Source organism: Amblyraja radiata, chromosome 2 (assembly GCF_010909765.2).
Source record: "Amblyraja radiata isolate CabotCenter1 chromosome 2, sAmbRad1.1.pri, whole genome shotgun sequence".
NCBI classification, from domain to species: Eukaryota; Metazoa; Chordata; class Chondrichthyes; order Rajiformes; family Rajidae; genus Amblyraja; species Amblyraja radiata.
The window spans coordinates 122,628,364-122,646,897 of record NC_045957.1 but is presented as its reverse complement, the minus strand read 5'-3'; the positions used below and the strand labels follow the sequence as shown (position 1 = coordinate 122,646,897).

The following is an 18,534-nucleotide window of genomic DNA, read 5'->3' as shown; positions in this document are numbered from 1 at the left end:
CCCCTGACTCCACTATATTTAAGAGCCCTATCCAGCTCTCTCTTGAAAGCATCCAGAGAACCGCCCTCTGAGAATTGTGGAAAATGAGGAAACACGTTTTCACACAGAGTGGTGAGCTGCGGAATTTGGTGGAGGGAGGTGACTGACGGGCAGCGGACGGAGGCGGGACGTAATGGATTTAATTGGCCAGCGATTGGTGATTGGGGCCGTCAGTCACAGGGGGAGGCGGGATCTGCCTTGCGGCGCCAGTGAATGGCGGACACGACCGTCACTCGGCGGAAGAGGGCGGGCTCTCTCGCCCCGTCGACCGCCATTGGTCACTGGGGCTGTCCGTCAGTGGATTGGGGAGGGCGGGCTTTGCGTGTGTGCGTGTGTGCGTGTGTGCGTGTGTGCGTGTGTGCGTGTGTGCGTGTGTGTGTGTGTGTGTGTGCGTGTGTGTGTGTGTGTGTGTGTGTGTGCGGCGGCTGTGATTGGTGAGCGCGGCCGTCAGTCACAGTCACAGGCGGAGGGCGGGATCGGACTTGCGGCGCCTGTGATTGGCGGACACGGCCAATTGGTCACTAGGGATGTCAGTCAGTGGATTGGGGGGGGCGGGCTTTGTGTGTGCGGCGGTTGTGATTGGCCGGCGCGGCCGTCAGTCAGGGCCTGGGGGCGGGAGCTGCGGCTGTGATTGGTTGTGGAGTGAGGCGGTGTTTCCGGTTGCGGCGGGGCGGGGCGGGGCGGGACGAGGCCGCGCGGCGCGGGGCCGGCATGGTCATGGGCGCGCAGTGATCGGCCGCGCCGCGCGTCTCCTGGTAACCGCCGCCATGGCCGAGCAGGAGCACAAGAGCCTCGACGATTTCTTCGCCAAAAGAGACAAGAAGAAGAAGAAGGACAAAGGCAGAGGGGCGAAGGCGCCGCCGGTGAAAGCCGCCGCCGCCGCTGCCCCACCTCAGCCGCCGCCGCCTCCACCACCTCCTCCAACTCCTCCCGTCGCCGAGCCTGAGGCCTTGCCCGCACAGCCCGCTCCCGCCTCGGCGCCACAGCACGACCAGCTCCAGGCCCAGGCCGAGGCTCCGGCTCCGGACGCGGAGCAAGGACAGGCCCAGGCTCAGGCTCAGGGCGCTGAGCAAGGCCCACAGCTCAACCCGCCGCCGCCCGCCGACGTCACCACGGCCCCTGCTCCGGCCCCGGCCCCGGGAGGCGTCAGGAAGCCCAGGAAGGACAGGGAGCGGATGGCGAAGGGCGAGAACCAGGACCCGATGCAGGAGAGGCCCAGGGTGAGGAGGATGGGAGGGGATTGAGATGGAGGGGGATGAGGGAGGGGAGGGGGGGAAATGAGGGAGGGGAGGGATGGAGTGGGGGAGGGGGGATGAGGGAGGGGGGTGGATGGGGATGGGAGAGGGTGGAGATGAGGTGGGGCTTGAGGAGGGGAAAAAGGTGGAGGACGAAGGAGGATTGAGAATGGTGCAGTGGGGGGAAGGGGAGGGGATGTAGAGAGGAGCAGGGGAATGGGGGAGGATTGAGAAGGGGGAGAGATATGGGGAGTGGGTGGAGCAGCCCAGGGTGGAGGGGGATTCTTGGTCCTCCAAAATATTCCAAATGGAATTTAAACTGGAGGTGGTGGAGGGAGGACTTGAGCCAGAAACGGTTTTTGGGAAGAAAGAGCTACCTTAAATTTAGTTTGAGGAGGGAGTAAAGGTGGAAGGGGAGGAGGGGGCGGCAGGATGGTGCAATGAGGGGGAGGGAATGGAGGATGGGGTAGAGAGGAGAGAGGGGGATGGGGAGGATTGAGGAGGGGGAGTGGGTGGAAAGGGGAGGGGGTGGAGAGGTCCAGACTGAGGAGGGGGATTGAGGATGGTGGAAACGGGAGAAGCAGAGGGGAACAGGGAGGAGGGGGGGTTGATGAGGGAATAAAGATGGGGTGGGGTGGGGAAATGGAATGGAGGAGGATTGAGGATGGTGCAGTGTGGAGGAGGGGATTGTGGAAAAGTGAGGAGGGGTTGGAGAGCCAGGATCATATTCAAAGGGCCGAATGGCCTAATCCTGCACCTATTTTGTTTTCTATGATGCTCTGGATGGGGAAGGGGATAGGGTTACAGAGGGAAAGCGATAATGTGGAAGAGGTGGAGGAGGGGAGTGGATGAAAAGAGGGGGTATGTGGAGAGGCGTGGGGGTGGGGGATTGAGGGGGGAGGATGGTGGAAAAGGGAGAAGTGGGGGGGAAATGGGTTAGAGGGTCGATGAGGAGGTTGGAATATATAAGAATAATAAGCGAATGAATTTATTGGCCAAGTATTCACATACAAGCAATTGGTGCTCCGCCCTCAAGTGAGAACATGACGTACAGTGACATTTAGGAATGACACATAAAACATTAAACATCAATAATAAAACATGGAAAGGTGGGGGATTGAGGAAAGGCGGAGGGGAGGGAGGAGATTTCTTTGCCAAAAGAGAGAAGAAGAAGAAGAAAGACAGAACCAAAGATGGAAAGGGAGACTGAGGATAGTACAGAGGAGTGGAGGGGGATTGAGGAAGAGATGCAATACGGAGGTGGGTGGAGGGGCGGAGGGGGATTGAGGGGGAAAGGTTATGGAGGGAAGGGGTGAAGAATGTGGATTGAGAGGTGGAGGAGGGGAGTGGATGAAAAGGGGGGGTGTGGAGAGGCCCAGAATGAGGGGGGGTTGAGGGTGGTGGAAAGGGGCGAGGAGGGAATGAGAATAGGGAGGGTGGGGGAGATGTCTTTGCCAAAAGAGGCAAGAAGGAAAAAAGACAAAACCGGTGGCCTGGGAGAACGATGGGGGAGGGTTTTGGTGGCAGGGGTGGAGAGAAATGGGTGGGAAGATGGGGGAGGGGTAAATCAGGAAGGGGGCGGTGGAAAGGAAAGAGGGTGGAGGGAATGGGGAGGACGTGTGATGAGGAGTGGATTGAGTGGAGGGTGAGATGAGTGGGTGGAGAATTTTTTTTTCGCCAAAGGAGAGACGGAGAAAGACAACCAAAGATGGGGAGAGGGATTGAGGATAGTACAAAGGGGAGGTGACTGGAGGGGGATTGACGAAGCAATGTGATGGGGAGGAGAAGGGGAGTGGATGGGGAAGGGTTATGGAGGATAGGGATGAAGAGTGTGGATTGAGGGGAGGTGAAAGGGAGTGGATGAAAAGAGGGGGAGGGGCGAAGAGGCCCAGGGTGAGGCGGATGAGAGGGGGGGAGTGGAAAGGGGAGAGGTGAAGGGCGATGGGGTGGAGTACATTTCTTTGCCAAAAGAGACACAAAGAAAAGGCCAAAATCGGCGGAGTGGGTATGATGGGGAGGAGGAGGGGAGTGGGTGGGAAGGCCCTGGGTGAGGGGGATGCAGAACAGGAGATGGGGATGGCGAGGTAAATGGGGGAGAGGTTGTGGAGACAAGGGGATTGCAGAAGAGGCGTAAATCAGGAAGAGAGGGAAGATGGGGGAGGAGGGGGGTGTGGGTGGGGGTGCCCAGTGTGAGGTGGAGGGAAGGGGTGGAGATTGAGGGCTGCAGGTGGGGAGTGGATGGAAAGGGGGGGGGGAGATTGGGGTGAGTGCAGGAGATTTCTTTGCTGAAAAGAGACGAAGGAGACAAAACGGGGAGGGGATTGAGGAGGAGGGGAATGGATGGAAAGGGGACGAGGGGGTGGAAAGGCCTAGGGTGTGGAGGGTTATGGAGGTGGTGAGGGGTGGGGGATTGAGGAGGAGGGGATGGTGGAAAGGGAAGGAGGGTGTAAGGAATGATGTGGAGGGTGGAGAAGGGGTTGTGGAGGGGGGTATACGGTGGAGGGGGGGGGGGATTGTGGCAGGAAGGGGAGCAGGATGATGGTGAGGCGGGGAGGGGGTGAAGAGGGCCGCCGATTGAGGAGATGGGGTTGTTGATGGGATTGAGGATGGTGGAAAGGTGAGAAGGGGGATGGGGTGGGTGGAGATTTCTTTGCCAAAAGAGACAAGAAGAAGAAAAAGAAAGACCAAACCAACCAGGGAGGAGGGGAGGATGGAAGAGAGGTGTGGAGGATGGTGGAATGCGGAGGAGGGTGGGGGGGGGGGGAGGGTGGAGGAGATCTATTTATCAAAAGAGACAAAAGAAGAAAGACAAGACCCAAAGATGGAGAGAGGGGAGAGGATTGAGGAGGGTGGGGGTGAGGAGGGGAGAGGGGAGGAGTAGTGGGGGTTGTGGTAGAAGAGGCAGATGAGGGGGGTGGGGAGGAGGATAAGGGGATGCAGGGAGGGGAGGGGATGAGGAAAGGGGGAGGGGAACAAAGGGGTGGGAGTGTCCGGGGGTGGACAATGCATGCACGAGGAGACGGGGTGAGAAGGGCTCTGGTGGGGTCGGGAGATGCATGACCAGAGTCTCAATGGTGTGGAGGTGGGTGGGGTGGGGGTGAGAGGATGGGATATTTTGGGGAGGTGGGGGGTATGGTGAAGAGTGGGCAAGAAGGGTTTGGGGACAAGGAGGGAAGGGAAGGATGACAGGAGGAGTTTGGGGGTGAGGGGGCTAGTGTGTGGAAAGATGTTTGCAGGTTTCAGAGGGGATGAGGTGAGAGGAGGGGGAGGATAGAGAGGGGAGATGTGGGCCCTAATAGTACGAGGGGGGGGGGGGGGGTTGGGGGAGTATGACAAGGGGTGGACCGGGGATGTAAGGGGGAGTATAGGCTGGGGTGGGTGGTTGAGGAGGGCCGAGAGGGGGGGGTGCATGAGGAGTCTGTAGCGGAGGCTTGAGGATGGGTCTGGGAGGGGTGGTGTGGGTGAGGAGAGGGCCGTGCTAGTCGCGCAGGGGAAGGAGGATGCAGACTACGCCTTACCTTGGAGGGCTGCCATTTACAGGGGTGTAACGCGATGGTCTTTAATTGTATCCATTCTTAGGAGTGGGTGTGGAGAAGAAATAATTTGTAGATGAGGAGAGAGAGAAACAAAACCTGGTAAGGGTGGAATGATGGCCAGGTACACCCGGTGGGGTTCACAAGTGATAGGAGCAGAATTAGGCCATTCGGCCCATCGCCATTCAATCATGGCTGATCTATATCTCCTTCCTAACCCCATTCTCCTGCCTTCTCCCCATAACCCCTGACACCCACACTAATCAAGAGTCTGTCAATCTCTGTCTTAAAAATATCCACTGACTTGACAAAGGTTTCCACAGATTCACCCTCTGACTAAAGAAATTCCTCCTCATCTCCTTCCTAAAGGAATGTCCTTTAATTGTAGGTGCATGTAACCAAGGGGAGAGAGTGACAAATCCAGGCAACAGTGGGGGCACAGAGTAGGAAAAAGTGATGAAAGGAAGAGAATGGGGTTTGGGGGGGGGGGGGGGGGGTGTCATATTTTGCCTGGGAGAAAAATGTTTTTTCTTATAGTGAAAATCCTTCCCATTTGTTGTGGTTTAGTGTGTAGATTGGGTGGGTGTGGGAGGGAGGGAGTCGAGGCTGGAAGCTGAAAAATGGCGCCTGATATGGGAGGGATTGTTCATGTGATAGGAGCAGAATTATGCCCATCAAATCTTCTCCACCATTCAATCATGGCTGATCTATCTTTCGCTCTCAACCTCATTCTCCTGCCTTCTCCCCATAACCCCTGACACCTGTTCCTGCACCTGTGAAGGATGGGGGAGGGCTGATATTGTGAGGGGGGGGGGAGATTTATTTTTTTTGGGGGGGGGGGTGTTGCAGTGTGCGCTGGTAGGTTGAGTCAGGCCTTAGCTATGGGTTTTTTTAGAAAGGACTCTGGGTTGTTGGGGCGTTGATGGCACAGGAAGCATCCTGGTTGGCAGTGCAGTGTGGGGGTGGGGGCGAGGAAGAGAAATGTTCTCCACATCGCCAGTTTTGCCTTTGCCCTAGTTGTTGGTCATCGTACATTCCAGCTATCTTAAGTGCTTCCTGTTCCTCCACAACGTTTTTGCCGTTAACATTTTGACTGATTCCCTTTGACATAACGTCTCTCACCTGGTGGTTTTATAACGGTGGGGTGCCACACTGCGTTTGTCCATTTAGCCTTTGTGTCTGACGTAGTTATTATATCTTGTGTATTAAAGCAAACATTTCTTAGCTGCTTCCTTTTGTTCTGATCAGCCAAAATATTCTTAACCAGTGCAAAAGGGCTATGGCGCAGTTAAGTAGGACGTGGGATTGTGAGAACTATGTTCCTTGGGGTTGGAATACTTGGCTGGTCAGACCTCAAATGTTTGAAGACACGGTTAATATGTCTGTTAACTGGAGACCCTGTGTCGGAACTCGGGAGAGAGAAAAGCATGTTAAGAGAACCAGAGGACATAGGTTTAAGGCGAGAGGGGAAAGATTTAATAGGAACCTGAGGAGTAACTCTGTTACACAAAAGGTTGGTAGGAATGTAGAGCGAGCTGCCGGAGAGGTAATTGAGGCAGCGACTATCGCAACATTTCAGAAACATTTAGACGGGGTTTATGGATAGGACAGGTTTGGGGGATATAGGCCAAATGCAGGCAGGTGTGACTAGTGTTGATGAGACATGTTGGCTGGGTTGGGCAAGTTGGGCCGAAAGGCCTATTTCCACACGGTATGTCTCTATGGTCGAGGGTTTTTGAGTCGTATGGTTGTCGGCTTATGGGGCAAATGCAGGAGAATGGGGTTGAAATGGGAAGATGGATCAGCCATGATTGAATGGCATAGAATTCTATAACTTATGAACTTATGAGTAGTTTTTTTTTCATTTTCATGTTTTGCATTGATTGATCTGGATGCTTTCAGCAATAAGTAGCTTGCAACTGTACTTCCATCCAAGCAAGTGATACTTCTGATGTGCCTTGTAGATTACTATCACTTGTAGTAGAGGTTTACCGGAATGTTGCCTAGATTAGGGGTTTGGACAAGCTTGGATTGTTTTCTCTAGACCACCAGAGGTGAGGGGAGACCCCGATAGAGGTTTATGAAATTATGAGCGGCATAGATATGGTTGACAGTCAACCTTTTTAACAGGGTGGCAATGCCAAAGTCTGGAGGGCGTAGCTTTAAGGTGGGAAGGGGAAAGTTTAATGGAGATGTGCAGGGCAAGTTTATTTTACGCCGGTTGTGGTGAGTGCCTGGCAACAGTGGTGATGGTGGAGGCAGATCCAATTGTGGCATTTAAAAGGCTTTTGGGTAGGCACATGGAATATGGCTTGTATAAACAGGAAATAGACACAAAAAGCTGGAGTAACTCAGTGGGTCAGACAACATCGCCTTTCCCCTGACTCAGTCTGACATGTCTACTAATCAAGAATCTATCAATCTCCACAGCAATCTGTTGCAATGAATTCTACAGATTCAACAACCCTCTGACTAAAGAAATTCCTCCTCATCTCCTTTCTAAAGGTTTGTTCGTTTATTCTGAGGCTGTACCCTCTGGTCCGAGCCTCTCCCACCTGTGGAAACATCCTCGCCTCATCCATTCCGTCCAGGCCTTTCAATGTGGTCCTCCCTCATCCTTTTAAACTCCAGCAAGTACAGGCTCAGCGCCGTCAAACGTCGTCATATCTTAACCCGATAATTCCTGGGATCGTTCTTGTAAACCTCTCCAGCACATTCTTCCACGGGTATAATGTCACCTCCCCCAATAACAATGATAATGATAGAGTAATGATGTTGAATGTAAAGAAGTGAAGGCTGGCATTGTTAGATATTTGCATGTGTGTGACCTCTGAGATCAAGCCTTGTGCGGGGAGCTGCACATAAAATTATGACGGAATATTCTTATTTCCAGCACTGAGACAGCTGCAGGTGGCCAAGCCTAAAGTTGTGAACAATAACTTTTTTGTCTGCTTTTCATCTCTAGCTGTTGCCAGTTAATCTACCCACCTGCCACTCATAAATCAACCTTTCCCGTATCCACCTGTCACTTAATAAAGGCAAGATGCTGCAGTAACTCAGCAGGTCAGGCAGCATCTGTGGAGAACATGGATAGGTGACGTTTCACAGAGTGCTGGAGTAACTCAGTGGGTCAGGCAGCATCTGTGGAGAATAATGGATTGGTGACATTTCACAGAGTGCTGGAGTAACTCTGGGTCAGGCAGCATCTGTGGAGAACATGGATAGGTGACGATTTGGATCAGGACCCTTCTTTTGACTGATCGCAGTCGGAGGGAGAAAGCTGGAAGAGAGGTAGAGGGTGGGACAATATCTGGCAAGTGGGTCCTCTTCCACTTTTATTCCTTTGTCTGGCGCCACATTTCATGCCTCTCGAACATTTTTTCTTCATCTCTGGCCTTTGTCCACTCATCTGCTAATCAAATCTCCCCCCTCACTTGTATCCGCCTATTACTTGCCATACCTTATTCCCCACCTCTTTTCCAGCTTTCTGCTCCCTACCCTCAGACTGAAAATGTTTCCAACCTGAAACACCACCTATCCATGTTCCTCAGAGATGCTGTCTGGCCCGCTCAGTTACTCCAGCACTTGTTTTTTTTAATTATAAACTGGCATCTGTAGTTTCTTGTCTATCTCTAGCCAGGCTTTGACCTGGCTCCACCTCTTTTTTTCCAGCTTTCCCCTCACTCACTCTGAAGAGACCCGATAGGAAACATCCTCAGTCTGTTCCCTCAGCCTGACCTGCTGAGTTGCTCCGGCACTTTGTTTTGCTCAAGAAGACCATGACATTTTCCTGGTGTGGAATCATCTTGTCTGCTAGCTACAATTTCAATGGGGCTGCACAGTGGAGCAGCAGTATAGTTGCTGCCTCACAGTGCCAGAGACCCGGGTTCGCTCCTGACTACGGGTGCTGTCTGTGCGGAGTTTGTACATTCTCTCCGTGACCACATGCGTTTTCTCTGGGTGCTCCAGTTTCCTCCCACGCTCCAAAGTCGTTCAGGTTTGTAGGTTAATTGGCTTCAGTAAGTTATAAATTGTCCCTAGTGTGTGCATGGGGATCGCTGGTCGGTGCGGACTCAGTGGGCCGAAGGGCCTGTTTCCACGCTGTATCTATAAAAGTTAAAAAAAAAAAAAAAAAGAGTTGCCCATGTAAATGGCTAACCCTATCCCTTTGGCCAAACAATGGGCCGACTTGCTTTCTCTTTTTTGGGGAAAATAGCTGACATGATTTCTATTTTTCCTTAGTCATTTATCAGTGAATTAGCTGTGAATGAGTCGCAGAATGCGGGAGATCATGACATCCGTTGTGCCTGTTTTGCCGGTTTGAAAGAGGGACAAACTGTTGGAGGAACAGAGCGAGCATCTCTGAACACGGGTGGTTGTATCTGGTCGAGTCCCTCAATCAGGACTAAGTGGAGAGGGATTGGTGGGCAAATGTTCCCGATGTTGGGGAAGTCCAGGACAAGGGGGTCACAGTTTAAGGATAAAGGGGAAATCCTTTAGGACCGAGATGAGAACAACATTTTTCACACAGAGAGTAGTAAATCTCTGGAATTCTCTGCCACAGAAGGTAGTTGAGGCCAGTTCATTGGCTATATTTAAGAGGGAGTTAGATGTGGCCCTTGTGGCTAAAGGGATCAGGGGGTATGGAGAGAAGGCAGGTACAGGATACTGAGTTGGATGATCAGCCATGATCATATTGAATGGCGGTGCAGGCTCGAAGGGCCGAATGGCCTACTCCTGCACCCATTTTCTATGTTTCTATGTAAATAGGGGCCCAGGCAGCCGTGGAGGCCAAGTCAATGGGTATTTTTAGGTGGAGATTGACAGATTCTTGATTTTTACGGCTGTCAGGGGTTATGGGCAGAAGGCAGGAGAATGGGGTAGAGAAGGAAAGACAGACCAGCCACGATTGAATAGCGGAGTAGACTTGATGGGCCGAGTGGCCTAATTTTGCTCCTATCACTTATGGCAGTGCGGTGCCGCACTGCGTTTGTACATTTAGCCTTTGTAGATAGCGTTAACCTTTTGTATTTATGCATACATTTCTTAGCTGAGTACTTTTTTCCCTGATCTGACAAACCATGATGGTGATTCTTCCACTTCTCTACTCCAGAGAGCTGTAATGGTTTAGTCATTGAATTCATTCAATGCCTGGATCAATTGTTTGCTTCATCAGTGTAACTGAGGGATTGGGGAAAAATGCAGGGGAAATGGGGATCAGGTCACAAACTTGACAACTGGCGCGGCGTGTAAGGGCCACCTATTGCTCTTGTATTCTCATGAATTGGAATTATAAATACACCAGGCTAATTGATGCCACAATCTATAAAATGTGCTGTGTTGTTGAGGGTAGGCATTCCTTTCTGCAGCTGCAAGTCACCTGATCCAAAGACTAAATGTGTAGGCAGGAACTGCAGATGCTGGTTTACACTGTAGATAGACACAAAATGCTGGAGTAACTCGGCGGGAGAGGCAGCATCTCTGGAGAGAAGGAATGGGTGATGTTTTGGGTCGAGACCCTTCTGTAGATAAGATTTGTTTATTGTCATGTCTACCATGGTACAGTGAAAGGCTTTTGTTGCGTGCTAACCAGTCAGCAGAAAGACATTATGTGATTGCATTCGAGTCATCCACAGTGTACAGATACACGATAAAGGGAGTCATGCTTAGTGCAAGGTAAAGACCAATTAAAGATAGTCCGAATGTCTCCTGTGAAGTTGATAGTAGCTCAGGATCATTCTCTAGTTATTGACACAGGCACAGTTCCATATTAATCCATGTTTCACAAAATAACGTTTTCAGAATGTAGCTGTTAAATAGATTTGATAAAGGCATTGGATATTTCTGGATAGGCACCTGGATATGCCGGAGATGGAGGGATATGGGTTTTGTGCAGTCAGAGGAGATTATTCCAGCTTGGCGTCATGTTTGGCACGGACATTGTGGGCTGCAGAGGCTGTTCCTATGATGTACTGTTCTATGCTATAACAGAGGGGCGGTACAGTGGTAAAGATGCTGCGTACAGCGCCAGAGACTCGGGTTTGATCCTGACTGCGGGTGCTGTCTGTACGGAGTTTGCGCGCTCTCACTGTGACAACGTGGGGTTTCTCCGGGTGCTCCGGTTTCCTCCCACAGTCCAAAGATGTGAAGATTTGTAGGTTAGTTGGCATCTGTAAATTGTCCCCAGAGTGTAGGAATGAACTAGTGTATCGGCCCGAAACTTTGCCTATCTCCTTCGCTCCATAGATGCTGCTGCACCCGCTGAGTTTCTCCAGCATTTTTGTGTATCTTCAGTGTATGGGTAGATTGTTGGTCGGCACGGACTGTTTCCATTCTGTATCTCTAAACTGGGAAAGCAGTGAATGTGGTGCACGTGGATTTTTGGTGATACTGTACTTCAATACATTTCAACATGAGGGCTGTTCCCACGTTGTAACATGACTGCCTGTGAACAGTTTATGGCCCAAGTAGTTTGCAGAACATGCCTGCAGCAGCCAGTAAATCCATCCCTCCAATCTCCCAAACGCTTCCTCGTATGCACCCTCTTTACACAAGTCAGGTGTTTGTCCTAAGGAATAGGAGTAGAATTAGGCCAAGTCTACTCTGCCATTCAATCATGGCTGATCTATCTTTCCCTCTCAACCCCATTCTCCTGCCTTCTCCCCATAAGCTCTGATACCCGTACTAATCAAGAATCTATCTCTGCCTTAAAAATATCCCCTAACTGGGCCTCCACAGTCCACTGTGACGAAGATGTCCACAGATTCGCCACCCTCTGACTAGATAATTTCTCCTCATCTCCTTCCTAAAAGAACGCTTGCTAGGGGAGGCCTTGAAGTGTGCAAAATTAAAGCATATAATTTGTTGGCATGGCTTGAAAATTACTTGACAGACACAAAATAGTTGGAGAAATTGTTTTTTTTTTTGGTTGGGGACAACTAGAGGTGTCAATGGTTGTGTCTCAGCTACTAGGTTAGAGATACAGCACGGAAACAGGCCTTTGGGCCTACCAAGTCTGCACCGACCAGTGATCTCCGCACCCTAACCCTACCCACACTAGGCACAATTTTTACATTTGCACCAAGCCAATAAACCTCCAAACTTGTAAGTTTTTGGAGTGTGGGGGGATACCGAAGATCTCGGAGAAAACCCACGGGGAGAACGTACAAACTCCGTACATACAAGCACCCATAGTCAGGTTCGATCCCGGGTCTCTGGCGCTGTAAGGCAGCAACTCTACCACTGCGCCACTGTGCCGCCCTGTGACAGTTCAGAATTTGCCAACAATACTAAACTGGGCAGTGTTATGGGAGGAGGCCACGAAGCCTGAATTGAACGCATAAACAGAAACCTGGCAGGTTCAGTATGATTTGGATATTATTTACCCGATCAAAGTGCATTACTTCACGTTGCTCTACACGAAACGTTCAATGCATAAAATCATGTGAGGAATATATCGGGTAGATGCACAGAGTCTCTTGCCCAGAGTAGGGGAATCAAGGACATAGGATGAAGGGGAAAAGATTTAATAGGAATCTGATGGGTGACTCTTTCACACTGGGTGTGTGGAACAAGCTGCCAGAGGAAGTAGTTGAGGCTGGGACTATCCCAATGTTTAAGAAAAGATAGGTACACGGATAGGACAGGTTTGGAGGGATATGGATTAGTGTAGCTGGGACATTTGGTCTGTGTAGGTAAGTTGGACCAAAGGGTCTGTTTCCATGCTGTATCGTTCTCTGACTTCTACGGAAACAAGCGCCCTTCTGAAAGTTGTATTTATCCCTGTTGCTGTTATCTGTATTGTTTAGTCTGATGATTATTCCATTAAAACGTCCAAACAAGTGATCTCATAGAGCCAGGATTGTCTTCAATGTACACTTGGGTTGAGGCTCTATAAGGCGCTGGTCAGACCACATTTGGAGTATTGTGAGCAGTATTGGACCCCATATCTGAGGAAGGATGCCTTGGAGAGTTCGTAAGTGATAGGAACAGAATTAGGCCATTCGGCCCATCGCGACTACTTTGCCATGCAGTCATGACCGATTATTTTTCCCTCTCAACTCCATTCTCCTGCCTTCTCCCTATACCCCTGACCCCTGTACCCATCTCTGCCATACAAATATCCATTGACTTGATCTCCACAGCTTTCTGTGGCAATGAATTCCACAGATTTCAGAGAGAGTCCAGAGGAGGTTTATGAGAATGATCCCAGGAATGATTGGATTGACATGTGAGCGTTTTACGGCACTGGGCCTGTACTCGCTGGAGTTTAGAAGAATGGGGGGGGGGGGGGGGGGGGGTTGGATTACAATGTGTTAGAAGAATAAGATATGGAAAGTTGGCCTTTATTTTTATCTCATATTGTTGTGCTTCAAATCACAACTCAACAGAAGGCATTGCCTCTCATTGTTTAATTTTTCATTTAGCTTTATTTTCGATGTTTCCTACATGGTCTCCCAGTTGGCAATCATTTTAACTACCCTTCCCCTCCCCTCCCATACTGACCTTTTTGTCCGAGGCTGCCTTCATTGCCTGAGTGAGCCCATACATAAATTGGAGGAACCATTATTAGTTTATTGTCCCGTGTACCGAGGTGCGGTGAAAAGCTTTTATTGCGTGCTAACCAGTCAGACAATACATGATTACAATCGAGGCATTTACTGTGTACAGATACATGATAGGGGAATAATGTTTAGCGCAAGGAAAAGCCAGCATAATCCGAGGGTCACCAAAGAGGTAGATAGTAGTTCAGCACTGCTCTCTGGTTGTGGTAGGATGATTCACTTCCCTGATAACAGCAGGGAAGAAACTGGGAAGAACAGCACGTCATTTTACTTGGGGTAGCTTATAACCCAGTGGTATTGAATTGTCTAATTTTAAGTAATTCCATCTTGCACTTCCTTGCCTCCTTCCCAAGTCATTTTACTAGTTCCACTTTGTTGCTCTCGAGATCACTCCTTTCCGAGCTAACAATGGACCTATTAGGCACCGCTCTGCATTTGTGGCTGACCCTAATCAGTACTGTTCTTTTCTCGCCTCACCCCTACTTTCAGTCTGAAAAAGAGTCCTGACCCGAGGCATCACCCCTCCTTTTTCTCCAGAGATGCTGCCTGACCCGCTGAGTTACTCCAGCACATTGTCTATCTCAGTTTTCTGACTGATTCGCTATAAAAAATAATGTATTCAAGTGCGTGAACTAATCTTTAGATCTATTACAGGAGGATGAGGAATGGAAGGAGTTTGAACAAAAGGAAGTTGATTACAGTGGTTTAAGGCTCCACGCCTTACAAATCAGGTGAGCAAAAAACATTAACTACTCAGCCTTTGGTTAAAAGGAGACTATGTGTAACCATAACTACAAAGATGTAGACAAAATTCTGCTCCTACAACTTATGAACAAATCGGGGTCGACACGAGATGACCTCAGGATGGGTAGAGCCCATAATGGTCCATTGTTGGCTGGGGCCGGACGGGTAGAGTCCATAATGGTCCATTGTTGGCTGGGGCAGATGTGCATTAGAAACATAGAAAATAGGTGCAGGAGTAGGCCATTCGGCCCTTCGAGCCTGCACCGCCATTCAATATGATCATGGCTGATCATCCAACTCAGTATCCTGTACCTGCCTTCTCTCCATACCCCCGATCCCTTTAGCCACAAGGGCCACATCTAACTCCCTCTTAAATATAGCCAACGAACTGGCCTCAACTACCTTCTGTGGCAGAGAATTCCAGAGATTCACCACTCTCTGTGTGAAAAATGTTTTCCTCATCTCGGTCCTAAAAGATTTCCCCCTTATCCTTAAACTGTGACCCCTTGTTCTGGACTTCCCCAACATCTGAAACAATCTTCCTGCATCTAGCCTGTCCAACCCCGTAAGAATTTTGTACGTTTCTATAAGATCCCCCCTCAATCTTCTAAATTCTAGCGAGTACAAACCGAGTCTATTCCAGTCTTTCTTCATATGAAAGTCCTGACATCCCAGGAATCAGTCTAGTGAACCTTCTCTGTACTCCCTCTATGGCAAGAATGTCCTTCCTCAGATTAGGAGACCAAAACTGTACGCAATACTCCAGGTGTGGTCTCACCAAGACCCTGTACAACTGCAGTAGAACCTCCCTGCTCCTATACTCAAATCATTTTGCTATGAATGCTAACATACCATTCGCCTTCTTCACTGTCTGCTGCACTTGCATGCCTACTTTCAATGACTGGTGTACCATGACACCCAGGTCTCGTTGCATCTCCCCCTTTCCTAATCGGCCACCATTCAGATAATAGTCTACTTTCCTGTTTTTGCCACCAAAGTGGATAACCTCACATTTATCCACATTGTACTGCATCTGCCATGCATTTGCCCACTCACCCAGCCTATCCAAGTCACCTTGCAGCCGCCTAGCATCCTCCTCACAGCTAACACTGCCCCCCAACTTCGTGTCATCCGCAAACTTGGAGATGTTGCATTCAATTCCCTCGTCCAAATCATTAATATATATCGTAAATAGCTGGGGTCCCAGAACTGAGCCTTGCGGTACCCCACTAGTCACTGCCTGCCATTGGGAAAAGGACCCGTTTACTCCTACTCTTTGCTTCCTGTCTGCCAGCCAGTTCTCTATCCACATCAATACTGAACCCCCAATACCGTGTGCTTTAAGTTTGTATACTAATCTCTTATGTGGGACCTTGTCGAAAGCCTTCTTAAAGTCCAGATATAACACATCCACTGGTTCTCCCTTATCCACTCTACTAGTTACATCCTCGAAAAATTCTATAAGATTCGTCAGACATGATTTACCTTTCATAAATCCATGCTGACTTTGTCCAATGATTTCACCACTTTCCAAATGTGCTGCTATCCCATCTTTAATAACTAATTCTAGCAGTTTCCCCACTACCGACGTTAGACTAACTGGTCTGTAATTCCCCGTTTTCTCTCCCTCCCTTTTTAAAAAGTGGGGTTACATTAGCTACCCTCCAATCCTCAGGAACTACTCCAGAATCTAAAGAGTTTTGAAAAATGATCACTAATGCATCCACTATTTCTGGCTACTTCCTTAAGTACTCTGGGATGCAGCCTATCTGGTCCTGGGGATTTATCGGCCTTTAATCCATTCAATTTACCTAACACCACTTCCCGGCTAACCTGGATTTCACTCAGTTCCTCCATCTCATTTGACCCCCGGTCCCCTGCTATTTCCGGCAGATTATTTATGTCTTCCTTAGTGAAGACAGAACCAAAGTAGTTATTCAATTGGTACACAAAAATGCTGGAGAAACTCAGCGGGTGCAGCAGCATCTATGGAGCGAAGGAAATAGGTGACGTTTTGGGCCGAAACCCTTCTTCAGACTTCAATTGGTCTGCCATGTCCTTGTTCCCCATGATCAATTCACCTGTTTCTGACTGCAAGGTACCTACATTTGTTTTAACTAATCTTTTTCTCTTCACATATCTATAAAAGCTTTTGCAGTCAGTTTTTATGTTCCCTGCCAGTTTTCTTTCATAATCTATTTTCCCTTTCCTAATTAAGCCCTTTGTCCTCCTCTGCTGGACTCTGAATTTCTCCCAGTCTTCTGGTAGGCTGCTTTTTCTGGCTAATTTGTACGCTTCATCTTTTGTTTTGATACTATCCCTGATTTCCCTTGTTATCCACGGATGCACTACCTTCCCTGATTTATTTTTTTGCCAAATTGGGATGAACAATTGTTGTAGTTCATCCATGCAGTCCTTAAATGCCTTCCATTGCATATCCACCGTCAACCCATTAAGAATCAATTGCCAGTCTATCTTGGCCAATTCACGTCTCATACCCTCAAAGTTACCTTTCTTTAAATTAAATGTTCTATTACAATCTGGTTGTTTCATGTCACTATTATTGACAACTTTTCAGTTTCATGTTTATTAGTTATTTAATTTAGTTATTTGTTAAATTCTTAATCTGCCGTGGTGCGTTTGAACATCACTGGTCCAGTTTCTGAACTCCTTCAGTCCTTTGCCCTGATCTTGCTGCTACACTAACTCCTGTTTATTCCTGTATAGCAGATGCTGATTTACACCGAAGATAGACATAAAAAGCCATATTAACTCAGCATCTCTGGAGAAGAAGGGTTGCAACCCGAAATGCCACCTGTTCCTTTTCTCCAGAAACGCTGCCTGACGTGCCGAGTTACTCCAGCTTTTTGTGTCTTATCTCTTATTTATTCCCATTCGGTGGTCAAGCCGTCAGTTACTTCCATCTGGGATAAAACCAGCAACCACATACTGTGATTTTAGACTTTACAGATGCAGTGCGGAAACTGGCCGATCCGACCAGTGATCACCCCCTCTGATCTCCATGCTGTATCTCTACAGTCTAAAGACCAAGATGCCCCATTAAACTTGTCTGATATTGTCTTGCGTTTGACCCATATCCCTTATTTGTCTGCGTTTGGCCCATATCCCTTATCTAAGCTGGTTCCATTTGCTTGTTTGGCCCATAGAAACCTTTCCAATCAATATACCTGTCCAATGGTCTTTTAGATGTTGATATAATACCTGCCTCAACTATGTAATCTGGCAGCTTGTTATATACACCCACCACCCTCTGAATGGGGAAACAAAGTTGTCCCTCGGGTTCCTATGAAATCTTACCTCTCAACTTAAACCAACGTCCTCCTGTTCTTGATTCCCCAATCTTGGGTAAAAGACTGTGTATTTACCCTCTCTGTTCCCCTCACGTCTTGTATTATTTAAAGTGCACGTCAATTCATATCTCATGTGAACTGCTTGGATTCTCTGAACCTGAGCTTCATGTTGGCTATTACTAACTGTAGTGATGAAAGGGAGGAAGAAGATGAGAAGAAAGAAGATCAAGATGAGGATGGAGAGAACGTCTCGTACAGAGAAGGAGATCGGACCATTGGACCGTGGAACAAAACACCAGTTCAGGCACCCGTCGCTGTGGGTAAGCAAAGACGTGGAGAAATTACTCTTACTCCTGTGTTTAAGAAAGAACTGCAGATGCTGGAAAAATCGAAGGTAGACAGAAAATGCTGGAGAAACTCAGCGGGTGAGGCAGCATCTATGGAGAGTAGGAATTGGCGACGTTTCGGGTCGAGACCCTTCTACAGACTGATGTCGGAAGGGGGGGGGGGGCGGGAAAAAGAAAGGAAGTAGGTGGGGGCAGTAGGACGTGGGAGAGTGGGGGAGGGGAAGGAGGGAGAAAGCAGCAAGGGCTATCTAAAATTAGAGGTCAATGTTCATACCGCTGGGGTGTAAGCTGCCCAAGCGAAATACCAGGTGCTGTCCCTCCAATTTGCGCTGGGCCTCACTGGCAATGGAGGAGGCCCAGGACAGAGTGGGAATGGGAGGGGGAGTTGAAGTGCTGAGCAACCGGGAGATCAGGTTGGTTAAGACGGACTGAGCGGAGGTGTTCAGCTATGCAATCGCCGAGCCTGCGCTTGTTCTCGCCGATGTAGAGAAGTTGACACCAGGATCAGCGGATGCAGTAGTTGAGGTTGGAGGAGGTGCAAGTGAACCTCTGCCTCACCTGGGAAGACTGATTGGGTCCTTGGATGGAGTCGAGGGGAGAGGTAAAGGGACAAGTGTTGCATTTCCTGCGTTTGCAGGGGAAAGTACCCGGGGAGGGGGTGGTTTGGGTGGGAAGGGACGAGTTGACCAGGACGTTACGGAGGGAACGGTCTCTGCGGAAAGCAGAAAGGGGAGGAGATGGGAAGATGTGGCCAGTAGTGA

The 18,534-nt window shown here is 49.3% G+C and overlaps 1 protein-coding gene across 4 annotated transcripts in view; it reads left to right on the top strand.

The window, feature by feature from the left end:
• Nucleotides 1–711: 711 nt before the first annotated feature.
• Nucleotides 712–18,534, top strand: part of cdv3 (CDV3 homolog) — a 39,569-nt gene continuing 21,746 nt past the window's right edge. For 2 of the 4 annotated variants that reach the window (XM_033014799.1, XM_033014809.1), the window contains exons 1-3: nucleotides 712–1,259; nucleotides 14,026–14,102; nucleotides 17,616–17,746. In XM_033014799.1, the coding sequence (XP_032870690.1) occupies nucleotides 807–1,259; nucleotides 14,026–14,102; nucleotides 17,616–17,746 (661 nt within the window). In that variant the 5' untranslated portion in view covers nucleotides 712–806. The remainder of the gene's footprint in view (nucleotides 1,260–14,025; nucleotides 14,103–17,615; nucleotides 17,747–18,534) is intronic. The other 2 variants (XM_033014815.1, XM_033014791.1) reach the window with 2 other exon arrangements.